Source organism: Egretta garzetta, unplaced genomic scaffold, assembly GCF_000687185.1.
Source record: "Egretta garzetta isolate BGI_Z169 unplaced genomic scaffold, ASM68718v1 scaffold397, whole genome shotgun sequence".
Classification (NCBI taxonomy): domain Eukaryota; kingdom Metazoa; phylum Chordata; class Aves; order Pelecaniformes; family Ardeidae; genus Egretta; species Egretta garzetta.
This window is the reverse complement of record NW_009260493.1, coordinates 9,449,321-9,463,317: the sequence shown is the minus strand read 5'-3', so window position 1 is coordinate 9,463,317 and position 13,997 is coordinate 9,449,321. Positions and strand designations below refer to the sequence as shown.

The 13,997-nt window shown below is 36.6% G+C and overlaps 1 protein-coding gene across 2 annotated transcripts in view; it reads right to left on the bottom strand.

Annotated features, from left to right (window-relative positions):
* EPB41L2 (erythrocyte membrane protein band 4.1 like 2) overlaps positions 1-13,997 on the bottom strand; it is a 120,436-nt gene that overhangs the window by 71,463 nt on the left and 34,976 nt on the right. For both annotated transcript variants that reach the window (XM_035899854.1, XM_035899853.1), the window contains exons 2-3: positions 2,055-2,539; positions 663-863 (exon numbers count right to left, since the gene is read on the bottom strand). In XM_035899854.1, coding sequence (XP_035755747.1) covers positions 663-863; positions 2,055-2,525 — 672 coding nt within the window. In that variant the 5' untranslated portion in view covers positions 2,526-2,539. The remainder of the gene's footprint in view (positions 1-662; positions 864-2,054; positions 2,540-13,997) is intronic.

The following is a 13,997-nucleotide window of genomic DNA, read 5'->3' as shown; positions in this document are numbered from 1 at the left end:
AGAGTGTGTGTGTGTACATATATATTCAAAAGATACTAAAGCCATAAAAACCAAGAAGCTATTTTCCATTTAGCTCACAATCCCTATTTCTGTTAGTGATCTTAAGTTAGATTTAACAGACAAATATACACAATACCTAACCCAGAGATTTAAACAAGCAATCAATGCAGCCATGAAAATTTGGAACCAGCACATAACTTTGAACACAAATACGTATTTTATACCTGTGACAGAATTTTTCTTTGAAGCAAACTTTTTTAAAACTTTAGTTCTCCAGCTGAGATAACTTAAAAAAAATTAATTAACTCAAGACAACTTTGCTAGTATATGTGACACTACCTTCAGGAAAACCTTAATCTTTTCAGAAGAAAAACCAAGTTTGAGCTGTCAAACTATCACCATTGAAAGGATTCGTATATTGCATTTTATCTGATTTGCTAGTGTACCTCAGCATGCATGTTTAAGGATAAACTGACAAGGTCTTAAAGACAGAGTTTTAAAATGAAATGTTAACTGACCCCTAATGATAGCAATATGAATGTAACATTGTAACAAGCTCATCAGATATACAAAAATGTATTTGTTAAACTCTCAGCGCAATGAAAGCAAATTTTCTTTTTCTCTATAGAAAAAGAGCTCTCTGTATAGACTTGATGCCTTACCTCTAGGTCACAGTTGTATTCCGTGCCATCCAGAAGCATCACTTTACACTGCACAGTTTTAATTTTCTTGGGAGACTTCTGAGGAGTGTTTTCTGTTTTAATTTCAGCTGTCTGTACTTCTTTTGTCTCCCTTTTTTCTTTTTCTTCCTTTTCCTCCGCAACTTTCTCTACTTCCACTTCTTTACCATCTTCTTTAGCAGGCTGTATAAAATACAGTTAATAATGATTGAAACTCAGGAAGGTGGATTTTTTTTAATGGATAGTGGATACTATTTTATAAGCTACTAATAAATAAGATAATAAGCTTCCACTGAAGTTACGCACATACTGAAAGCACAATAACCAGTGCAAGCATGGTCTTCCTCTGGGGAGCAGATATTCTTGCTCTCAAACCACAGAAGGTACCTTTTTTAATTTCCTTGAAATGAGATAATTTTTTAATGTTTTATTGGCTTTTTTCCCCTAACAGAAACAAATTTAACACGAAGCTCCAGGAATTACATCAAACTAAAAAAGTGTTTATGAAAGTCAAGTTATACAGAATCACAGATGTTTCTGTGATTTGAGATAGAATTTCATGGTTTTTAATTTGTGTGCATTGCCTTTTGTCATTTAACTGCATACCACTGAGAAGAGTATGGCTCCTTTTCATTCCCTCCCTTCAGGTATTTATACACATTGGTAAGATTCCCCTTGACCTTTCTCTTCTCCAGGCTGAACTGTACCAGCTTTCTCAGCCCCTCATATAAAAGATTCTCTGTGCCCTTAATCATCTTTGCCTCCTTAGAATGTGATGTTTGAGTGTTAAGAACGGACATGCAGTTTTTCAAAAAGCAAGATCATAGGGCACTGCAGAAGGTGGCGTTTGGCTTGGAATTCAGCACCAGCTTCCCAGAATGAGTCAGTAAGGACAGTGACCACAAGCATGGTTTCTAGGTAAAGGATTAAAAAAAAAAAAAAAACAAACCCTGAGACCATAAGGACTCAGAGATAATCCATTTGTTACTTGTTGTGGTTAAGTCACTAAGGAGGTATTTGTGCAATGGCTTCAGAGACAAAGCTGACTTAAAGCAGCTCTTCCTCTTATCCTTGCTCATTTCTAGCACAATGATATGTTAGCACAATGTTCCTTTTAACTATGCCAAAGTGTGAGGTTACATTACAATTAGACATCTAAAACAACTGGAGTAAAAAATGGTCTGCCACAGTACAGGAACCTTTAAAATCAGCTATGCTACTCATAACTGTATCAACCCAACTACACAAAAGGTCAGTTAGTAGCTGTCATTTTCCCCAATATGATCCTAACAAAGCCTTACATGAATTACATAAATCAGGAATCAGGTCTCATGAAAATTACTCCAAAGCATCCATTAGCCTTCCCAGATGTACCTGTGTTTCAGCACTACTAACGGAGTGTTTTTCTTCTTTGTCATCTGCTTTAGCGTTATGCTGATTTTCAGCCGCTGCTTCTTCTAAGCTCTTTTTTGGCTGAGCCACCCCCTCTGCTGTCTGGCGTTCACTTTCTTCAACTACTTGTTCTTCCCCTGTGGCCTTTTTCTTGGTCTCATCTTTGGGCTCTGCCAAGGTGTATGATTTTTGTTTCTTAAGCCAGGGGGGAAGGAAACGAGAAATACCCTTGCTTTCAGGTGAAGCTTTTTCCTTTTTCTGGCTACTTGGACTACTTTGGCTAGTTGGTGCTGGGACAGATGAAGAATCTTGAGCTTCTTCAGAGGATGTTTCCCTGGACTTTTGATTTTCTGGAGTCTCTGATGCTTCTTCAGGCTTGTCCTTGGCTTTGTCTGGTCCCAGCTGCTCAGAATCTTTCTTTACTTCAGTCTCTGAGCCAACTTCAGTTGTCATTGTCACAACTTACACTAAAAGAAGCAACAATAATTTTGTTATGTAGCATAGCTACTTTTACTGGCTTTTAAATTATTTGCAGTAATTTGTAATAATAATCTACAAGAGTTTCTAAATTAAACTTAATTGGGGTTAAAGAAATACATCTTTTCAAATTCCCAAATCACAAGTAGAATTAGTAAGCTAGAACTTACTCTCACTCTGCCGATAAAGATTTTAAAAAATGCTACTTGAGAGATAGATCTACCAGTAGTTTCCACTTCCTTGAAAAAAAATTTAAGTGTGCTCACTGATATGCATTTGTTTTATTATAAGCTACTCCCTAATGCTTTGGCCAAGATTATTTAACAAGTAACTTCAGTTCTTTTTCTACTGGGCTCCTTGGCTGACCCAGAAGCTCACATTTCAGAAGAGCATCCGCCTTCTCTAGTTAAACTGGTAGATACAATTCCCTTACTATTCAGTGACAGTTATCAGTATAACACGAGTTTTATAAGGAAAGTCTTTAAATCATGAAAGAGTGCATGCTTCTAGTTGTTTCTTTTTACATTAAGAAAAGCCATTCTTGGCTTAGAGACCTGGTTAAAATATTTATACTCTTAGACCTTATATAACTCTTCCATCCTCCTTATCATCCATACATTTTCAGCAAAGAAGCAACCAGTAGGCTCACAGTTGACAGTACCAGAAGCAGACATTGATTTCAGATGGAAAGTCACACCTTCAGTATTTAAGTTTTAGTTTATAGTCAAATCTGTTGCATTTAAAGTTAAGGCTGTATTTTTACAATTCCCTTAACTCAGTCCACGGTGAGCCAGTGGTGGAAGTGGAGGAAAATGAAAGAGCAAGCTTACCAAATAATAAGAAAAAAGGATGGTGAGAACAACACTGAGTATAAAAAAAATTAAAAAAAAAAATCAGAAATTGTAAGTCAGTGATACTGTTGAAATTAATAACACTAGGGAGTGTACTTTTTTTTTTAAAGTAAGATTGGCTTCTTACTCAGGAGTTCATGCTGATCAATATAAAACCATATATAACATTTATACTGTCTCACTTCTGCCTGCTCTTCCTTCAGTAAAATTAAAGAGAAATCATAACAGTATAACAGGATATGCAATAATAATCTTTAGTCTTAACATTATTGGTATTTCTTGAGAAATATTAACTAGAATAAATAAGTTTTGTTAGCTGTGTGGCACCATATTTTGTTGTGTTACTTTAAAAATGTAATAATTTTTTTTTCCAACTTATTGATGTGAGCCAACAAAAATAAGCACACCAGGGTCCAACAAGCAAAGTTTAAAATGGCTAGATCCCATTAGAAGTAACTGGTATTTATTTACAGCCTTCTTCAAACAATTAGTTTTAAACTGATGGTCTGTTTGTCTGGCCTGAAGGTTAGGAGGTTAGTTACAATCACATTTATAACTTTAAAACATTGGGCCCTCTCCATTAAAATTTATTGCCATCAATGACAGCCATTAGAGTCAGGAGGCTATTAGTCCCGGACTCCCACTGAACTCAACAGCTGCTGCCCCCACCCCTGCCCAAGAAGAATCAAGGAGAAGGTAACCTAGCTCAGACTTGATGCAGTTAACTTGCACAACACTTCAAACTGCACTTGAAGCCAACTGGAAAATAGTTTGGATCACAAGGCGACAGCAACACTTTGCCTCCAGGTTTCCAAAGTACATTCGTAAGTAGTCACAAATAAAGTTAAACTAAGCCATTCCCAAGGAGAAAAAGCAGAAAATTTAAAAAAAAAAAAAGGAAACTAATAAATGCCCAAATATAGCAAAAGAGATGGACAGTATTGAGCCAAAGGAAGCAAATTTGACAGTTACCTTATTAAGAAGCTTAGAGTCTTGAACTACCTACAGGCAAAATTTGGTCTCGAGACCAAAACTAACTACACGTTGTGGGTGTTTCTTTGTTCTTTACTTCAAACTTCAGTATCTAAACCAAAACATTCACCAATGGGGAAATTAAAAGATGACTTACTATCTTTCCTGCTATACTAGAGACTTTTGAATACGTTTCAAGCTTAAATACTACGTTTTGTCGCTATTTCCTTCACTTTGTATAAAACCCTTCAATAATGTTAATGAAGTTTGTTGTGACAGAGTATAATATTTAGGTCAGTATTATTTATCCCAGAAGTAATAGGCCTCTGAAAGGCAGATTTCCATTTGACTAGCTGTTGAGAAGAAAGAATTTGCTATTTAAAGACATGTATTAGCATACTAGTTCTAAAGCTGCTTCTAGTCAAATTACATTTTACTATCACCTCCATATCTTACACAGAATTGCTGTTGTTCTTTCCTAATGGTAGGTATCAGTCTTAACAATAATAATGTAACAGTTTATTATCAAAATTAACAACATACAGAAAACCAAAATCAACTTTCCCAGAGAAAAATCTACAAAATTCTGCTGATCAGAGAATAGCAATCCACTCTGCTTAATAGAGTCAAAAGGGAGGTTTCATTATTAACAGAGATGGTGGTGATTTTATCTCATGCATCTCTAAGAAAGAACCAATTTCTTCTCACAAAGCAGCTAAAAAAATTCTAGATAACTTGATACACCAATCTTCATATAAGCTACAGGAAAATGAAGATCACTAGATTTCCTGCATGCATTTTTTACTTTTCAAAATATGCAGAAATGCATGAAATACATATACACTCTAATAAATATTAATTAAATACCATTTTCAAAATTAAGATCGTATTTTGCTTATACAGTCAAATAGGAGGCATCTCCAGAAAATTCCTTAGAACTGAGCAAAATAAGTCACCTTGTAAATGTGTTCCTATGAGATTGTTCTAACAAAAGGAACTGAGGATACCAAGTTACACATCTTAACTGATTAAATATAGACAGGATAGCAGTGGGTGGTACAAACTTGCTCAGTGTGAAACAAGATAGATTCTGCACCTCCAAGTGTCCAGGTTTTTCATAATTGAAGTTATATTTAAAAGGAGAACATGGCTTTAAACTGCAGAAGCAGGGGAAACTTGCTATAGCCCCTGTCTGAATAGGTCTGTCCACGTTCATTTAATGCCTTCATTTGATGCTCATAGCAGGAGGTGGTTTCTTTCATGAGCTCAATTTCCCATAAGCTTGTAACTTCAGTGCTTTTCCAGGGGAAAAAAAAGTGAGAGGAAAAACCTAGAAAACAAAACACACCACTAAGCCTGCAGATTTCTGTATAGTCCCAGCAATCTCTGAATGAGTTGTTAGAGATGGATGAATTTACTGAACAGGGCACTGAACAAGAGTGTAAGGGATAGCTTTCCCCAAATATCTACCTTCTCTAGTACGTGAGCTTGATCGATTTTTTTTCTAGAGTTTCATTTTGGCACAAGAATTAGGCATCCTTTGAGAAATAGAAAATCAGGTCTACCTGCCCTTCCCTGCACTCCCTTCCCTTGTACTCATTATTTCCATGCTCTGTCAGATCCTCCAGTTTTGTAGTTCACAGAAAAAACAGTAGGAAAAGTAGTAGTTCAGTAGGAAAAACAGAGGTAGTGGGGAACAAAACAGTGCTCTGCAATCAGAGTCTACTGTTGCAGGTTGTAAAGTCTCCGATGTTACCTTCACCACAATCAAGCTGATCAAGTAACCAGGTTATCTGGAAGTGCCTTTTTTCCTGATCTGAGAGGGAAGACCTTGCAAGATGCCATCCAGCCCTGTGTCTTAACAGCCAAGAATGTGTCAGAAAGAAAATGGAAATAAGAAGCAGACAGAATTCATCTCAGAATGAGATGGGGAAGAAATAAACTAAATTAGGTTGAAAATTTACAGTTCTAAACTGCATCTTTTCTTCCCCTCCTGTCTCCAAGGAAGCATTGTAAACTCTCATTTGCTCTCAGTATGTAGTGTAAGCACGTTAAGTATTTTTGCCCCTTCATTTTTTAAACTCTGTAACAGCTGCAGCAGGATAGGGTTCTCCTTATCATGCCTCTTTTCTATTGCAAGTCCATATTTCATTTTGAAAGGAAAATGAGAGTAAGAATCTCACAAGAAGAGTGGACAACAGAAAAGGAATCTTGGGGAGATGCTCAAATGGAAGGATTACCAAGAAAAAAAAATCTCTGCAGATTTTGCAATTGGCATTAAACCCATGCACCTTAAACTCCTAGTGTTAACACCTGTATCTTTTGTAATCCTCCTGAAAACTTAGCTCACGCAGATTGAATGTCTACCCAAAATGCAAGGACCAAGGTGGGAGCGGTAGGGAAAAAAGTATTGGAAACAGCCTCACAATTTCTGAGGAGGAATTAAGTTTGTTAAAACAGGTCCCACTTCTGTGGGGAGCAGATGTCCTGCCCTAATCATAACTCTAGCACTTCCCCAAGTAAGGGTACCAGCCAGGAAGCAATTGAAGACAACAGCTATTCTCTTTCCTCTTTGTTCATCCCCTCCTCTCCCTTTCTATTCTGCTGGGGAGAAACTAATGCTGGCCAGAGTTCATACCTGAAAGCAGGGCAGAACACTACATTCTTTCCTTACCAGTCTTTCCTCTTAAACATACAGATCTGCCAGTTGGTTGATACCTTTCTTCCAGTTCCTAGTATAAATCCTTGAAATGTAGTTCTGTGACCAGAAGGATTCCCCTGCCACCATAGATAAGCCAGAAACAGAAGGCATGTTGAATAAAAAAACATAAACAATTAAAGAAAAAAGAAGCTCAAAGATCACAACTGAGTGTTCCTGAAAAGTTACAGACAACGTTGAAATAAAACCATAGAAAGCTTCTTTTCACTGGGGTTGATAATCTGCATCTTAATTCACTGTTTCTGATATAGTATTTCTTATTCATCAGCACAGATGAACAAAACCTTTTTCCATATATTTCTTGATCTCATTTTACTCATTTTCTGAGTACATAAAAGTAGGAAGAGGCAGTCCTAAACTTGTTTTTCTCTTTTTCAGTTTGTCACTGAAATTCATATCAAACTCAAATCAAATCAACTCAAAATCGCTTTGATAGTTGTATCTCCACCACCCTACAGGATTCATAAAAAACATCATGTTGTAGAAGAAAAATAAAAAAAAAAATTCATCCTACTTCTACTGAAATGGATTACAATCAGTGCACTAAAAAGCCAATACTGATGTCTATGCAAGTCGGACAGTTTTCTGGATCACCATATAATAATTCCTTTTAAAAATAATTATTTTCATAAAAATTAACTAATTGCACACTTGTACTTCCAAATATTAAAGCTCACATGGGGTACACATAAAAGAACATCTCAAAAATATACATGAAAACCTGAAACAAGGTCATGTGTACTTTGGCTGCATATTTGGGAGGTTATTTGTTTTGTTTTAAAGAAAGTGTTTTATTTCTTGTCATATTATTGATTTGAAGCACAGAAGACTACTCTGGATTTCACAGTTGGTTAGGACAGATCATTTACGAACAATATGCTTGCTGGTTTCAATACATGAAATTTGTTGACATAAAAGCCATAAAGAAGTAAAATCCTAGCTGGAACAGTCATTGAAATCTTACAATGTAAAAGGATCTGGTTTAACACCTAGGTAATACCTGAGGAACTTGGTACTACTCCAAGAAGACTTTTCAAAAGCATAAATCAGTTATTTTCTGTAGAGTACAATAATTTATACTCCAAAGTAGGCTGAATGTACTAACAAAAAATATTTCTGTTAAATTTTAAAACCCATGGCAGCACATGGTGTCATGTGGCACACCACTGTGCTGCATCATTTTGCTGAAGGTGCCAATATAACCTGCACACATTCTATAAGCAGACAAAGCAAAAAGTAAATCCAGTTTCACCTTTTAGTCATTATTTAGCTGGATTACTACAACTGCAAGGACATGGAGTGCTTTGAACACAAAGGAATAAGTTAACAACTAAAGAATATAGTTTTCAACTTTTGAGATCCTTAACGAAGCAAAACATCCCTAGAATTGGCTTAGTCACATCAATCTGCGACATTTACATTGTATGGTTTCCAAGAAATACTGATCTGCAAGTCAAACACCAACTCAAAAAAGCCTCAGTTCTCCCATAGGAACCTGCTTCCGTCTCTATATTTTTATATACACAGGACTGTATATACATACAAACAGGCATACTTTGACTAAATCTAATAATTTGGATTAAGACCTTTTTTAAGCACATTCCTGAAAAAATAACGAGACTAAAGTCAGAGATCAACAGTTTAGCAAACTACTGAACACATTTTTTTAAAAGTTACAACCAAGAATCCACAGGAAAATGTCTTGTATGTACAAAATCTGATCACCTATTTTCAAATGATTAAGATGATCTCTAGCAATTGAACCCAAACCTAAGTATTTACACACTGGATGTGACAAGGACTGGTTTGGTTTGCTCCTTCCCTAATGACCACTGTGCACAAAAATCACAGTTAACCACAGAGGCCAAAGAGACAGCCTGCAGACTCTGCTTTTTCTGAGCCCCAACAGTAGCCACAGGGCAGAAGCCTGTCAGAGTCCATCGGTTTCCCACGCTGTGACAAGACCACTGGAGCTGGGGCCTGAACTGATCCCATACTGTCACAGCTCTTCTTTGTAGGCTTAGAAGGTAATGCATTGATAAACAAAATACAAAGAACAATCCTATGCCACGCATAGACAAGACCCACCCACCCCACCCCACCCCCAGTTATTTCTTTTAAAGTTTCACAGTTTGTGGAAGAGCATTATGCATTAATCCAGGTGACTAGATGACTAAAGCTGACTAAAGCTGTGTTATGGTTCAGACTTTTGCCATTGTAATAGTATCTCCTGCTCAAAATATTTATTCCAGACATAAGCCAATTAAAAGAGCACCCTTACTCCTTATGATTCTGCCCCAAATGCCTCCTAAACTGGAAGCACATTTGCAAGGAGGAAACAAGGTGAGCAAACCATCATTGCCAGTCTGTACATTGGTCAGCAGATGGTGCCATAATAGTTCTAAAAATCAGTAGCACATTTCAAAGGTCAAACTTTAAACAGAAACACTATTGCAATTTCAAGTGTAGTTCCCAAGTTACAACAAGTTATTGAATGTTTTCACAGAATATTAACATATTTTAATAAATATAACTTCAGGGCCAGACAGTGAATTATTGCTCCATAACAATAAAAAAACTAAAGTTACACATGTGCATGAACATGTGTGTGTCTAAAGTATATACACATACGCACAGAGCCTCCAAGCTTATCTCCAAGAGCAGAAATGGCACAAAATGGTGTCTTCCCAAAGGATCTTATGTCTATCAAATCCAGTTTCCAGACAATTCAACACACATCATGGTGGCTAGCAGCCCCAGAGTTAATGGCAACCGTACTCACAAGCATCCTTTTACCTAGTGAAGTCATTATTCGAAATAAGTTGGGTTTGGTTTTTTTTTGTAGCCTTCATGTTTACGTCCATGCCATCATACAGCTGAATATTTTCCAATCCTACGATACTTTCCTCCAATACAGTAGCCTACCTGCATTACTAGGAAAACATTTTTGTCCTTATATAAATACTGAAATATCATCAAGTCTCCAGAACTAACTTTAGTAGTGCTAGAAAACTACTGCAAATGTGTCATCATTCCTTGCAATACACAGAATACAGAGCACTCATCAGAAAAACACAGAAAAACACAGAAACACTGACAAGTCCCTACATCTTTTACATTCACACCATCCTGTAAGTCTAAAACAACAACATAAGACAAGTACTAGAGTAATTCTGAGGATCACTGTGAAGACAAAAAACTAAACCCAAGGAGACAGACAACAAATGAAATGAGACAGAGAAAGCTATTTCTGTCTAAAACTGCTAAGTGAGTATCTGCAGTTTGGATAGAATATTTTCACAATAAAACTATTACGCTGACAAATTTCTCTAAAGCAGCTCTAGGGAAATTACCTCAACTCTTCGGAAACTCCGAACAGAATGCAGGAACATAACTATTTCTTGAAATCTTTTTCCTGTTAAGGCAGCACAACACCAGATATCTATTCCCTGTCACTCAAGTGCTCCTAACTTCTCATAAAACACCTGCTGCAGGCCATCTCTATTCTGTCCGGTGAATAACTTGGTTACTGCAATCCATATACAACTTAAGAGGATTAGTTTTAAAGGATAATTCAGTTGAAGGGATACAACTCTCCCAAACAGAAAGATAATGCTACTAAACATGAAAACAAGTGAAAATTCTTTAAACACTATTTTGTTAAAACTTGTTTCCTGACACTAGGTAGCAGCCTAAAAATGTATAATAAAACATAGAAAACAATATTAGAAAGTGCTGTTTCCCAAACTAAATGAAACACATTGAGAACTGCATCGTTCGTGTAACAGCACCCATACAACCTGCAAAGCTCATCATAAAAAAAAAAAAAAACAAAACCAAAGCTTTCAACAAAACCAGAACATAAATACCTTTCAAGTGCTATACATAGCCAAGTTGCGATGCCCACATCGAAATTTGAGATTACATTTAAGCAAAAATACATCCTGCAGCGCTCAGTACTATCTATACCTTATCCAGAGATAACAGGAATCTGTTCCTTCTGTATTTTCCATCTACAAATACTCTAACATCAAGACACACACAAAAAAAAAAATCTCAAAGAGCAACTTAATTCAAATCAAGAAATCTCTCTTTGCCAGAGTACATATGTGCATTTATAGCCTGTTTATCAAGCTCGTTTTGAGCTGTTCCCCAGTGCCGAAAAAATGTAAACTGATGAGAATCCCAACAGTCCTTTTGAAAAGCTGTATTGAACAAGGGTGACCCCACCCAAGCCCTGACACTGCTAGAGAAGGGCATGCTCAGTGGAAAACTGGGATCTAGTTCCAAATTCATTCCAGCAACCAGAAAATGAACATGGGTCAAGAGACAACTCTGTTTTCCTGTTATCTGTCCAACAAACTAAGAACAACACAGTTTGAGAAAAATCTCTGCCCTATCTTTAAAATCAACATTCCAAGTTTACAGTAGGTTTTGACTGTTCACATTAAACCCTCATGATAACCACAATTTTAGAGATTAAAAGCAACAGTAAGCAATCATTTGTTCTGTGCAACGCTGTCCCTCCAATCTTCACTCCCTTCCTTCCACCTCACTTGAACAAATGGTTGTTTCTATAACAGTGCCACAATTCCACTGAAGCACAGGCAAACATTTTTTCCAACTCTTATTAAAGAATTAAGGAGGGGGGGGTGGGTGTGTGAAGAGGGGAGCGGGAATCTATTTAGGTTCTGTAAAATTATTTAGCTTGTTCTGATTTGGAGGTGATTGATTTCTAGATGCCGCAACAAATTTTTGATTTCTAACTTTCATTCTATTTATAATGTATTGGCAAGATTTAAAACAGTTTATTTTTATACTTACAACATTAAGTTTACTCTTGCATAAAGTATGCTTCCAAGGCACTTACAATAACAATGTGGTTAACCAAAGCACTTTCCAACTCAGGTTGAAAAATAATGTACTAGTACCTAGGATTTTTTTTTTCCTGCAAACTGAGAGGCCCGGTGTAATAAAGCTCCTGGATGCTGGAATATCCCAGATGCACATCATTGTTTTGACAAGATTCCATTTCCTCTACAGTGGAAGTCATATAGAGAATTATTACCATCTCACATGTTTAGGAAATGTACAACAGCATGCAAAAGAAGGAAATAACCGCAATACCAGGATTCAAGGTCAGGAAAAAGAAATGAAAAGCGACTAATCTGTGCTTTTGGTAGAACACTAGTCACAAACCCCTAACAAGCAGAACATATTTGCAAGTAATTTTCATAAGCAGATATAACCATTAACTTTATTTCACCCTTATGTTGAGGCTGAATATCAAACAGATGCAGACACTACTGAGATCGCATTCAAAATCACTGTTAGCTTTTTATTTCAGCTAACCCAACTTGAGAACAGTGGCCAGAAACCAACTGACAAATGCATTAAGACAGTTTGCTCTGTCATGTACAAGAATAGAGTTCAATAGACAAACGTTGTTTACAAAGCTTCAGGGTGTAAACATAGCCACAGAAGTGCCTTTTTTTTGGCAGCAACATCGGTTCTGTGCTTCAGCTTTAAAGCGCACTTCAGCATTTTTGCTATTGTCAAATACAAGCACTACAGAAAGAAGAGTTCACTTTGGCAAGCCCATTTAACAATACTGGTTGATGTTTGCACATTACTGAAGGAAACAAAAACTTGGAAAAGTGGCATTAAAATTATAAATTATTCTATACAGGTGACTGGTGTAGAATCTTCTCCCACTACTGGTGGGGTTTTTTGGTGTCGATTTTCCTGAATCGAGATGCAAGTTGAAATACAAAAATAGATACTGCCACCATTTCCTACAGATAATGAAGTCTGTTTCAAATTCTTGGTTACGTGGCATCCCTGGCAATTCATCTTAAACAAGCTCAATCCAAATTTCAAGTAAGTGCCAAGTTTCAAGCTATATGGTGAATATTTCTGGATTTCTGCAGGTAGGTAAATTGCAGCTCTCTTTGCTGGATATGTTGCTACCAGTATGTGAATCAACTGTTGAAGGGCCTACAGAAATCTTGCCACACATGCAAGTAAACAAATCCAGGCTATTAATTGTATAGTATCTTTTACGAAAAATAAGCAAATAAAAATTAGAATAGTTAAAAACATGATAATTCACAACTGCTGCTGCAATGAATAAATGCTATCCTATATTCCCTGCCAGCTATCCCACATTCCCCAAACCTCAGAGTTTAGACACTCAAGAAGTCTTGTGTTGGCATTTTAATTTTAATATTTGCAGCTAGCACAAGCTAGCCGAGTCTTTCATGTACTATTGGAACAGAATTATTCCTTTGAAAGAGCAGAAGCAATTTGCTCAGTGTTCACCCCCTGAATAACTAGAATGCACCTAAAATGTTTTAAGTTAAGCAGAACACTGCAAACATTTTCCTATATACTTATGTTCTTTTTTTTTCTTCAGGAAAGTATGCATCTACTGCTCCTGTGGGAGCATAACATTGCCAATCCCAAGCAACAAAAAGCAGTGAAGGAGAGATGCCTCTTAGATGAGCAAATAAAATTGGCAGCCAAAACTTCATGGCTCCTGTAGGCTCTTCTGAATACTGGTATTCGATTAGAAAAGTGAAAATATCAGCAACTTTCTAAAGTTTCTGGCTTTTTGTATCAATGGTTTCACCGCTAACAACAATTTTGACCACTGCAACATCTTCAGGCTAGACAAAATGAAATGATGCCCTAGAGGTCAGAGACACATCTAATAATACTAACAGGCTGGGGGAAGCAAAAGATAATTTTATGCTAATAAAGCTGGGTTTGTGCCTGGACTTCAGCACTGAATATGCTTGTTAGTCATCTAAGTGCTTTAGCTGTTCTGTGCTTTTTGAAAGGACATTCCCAGCATGAAAGATTGTAATATAAAACAGATAACAGGATATGCATGAAAGTCCCAAG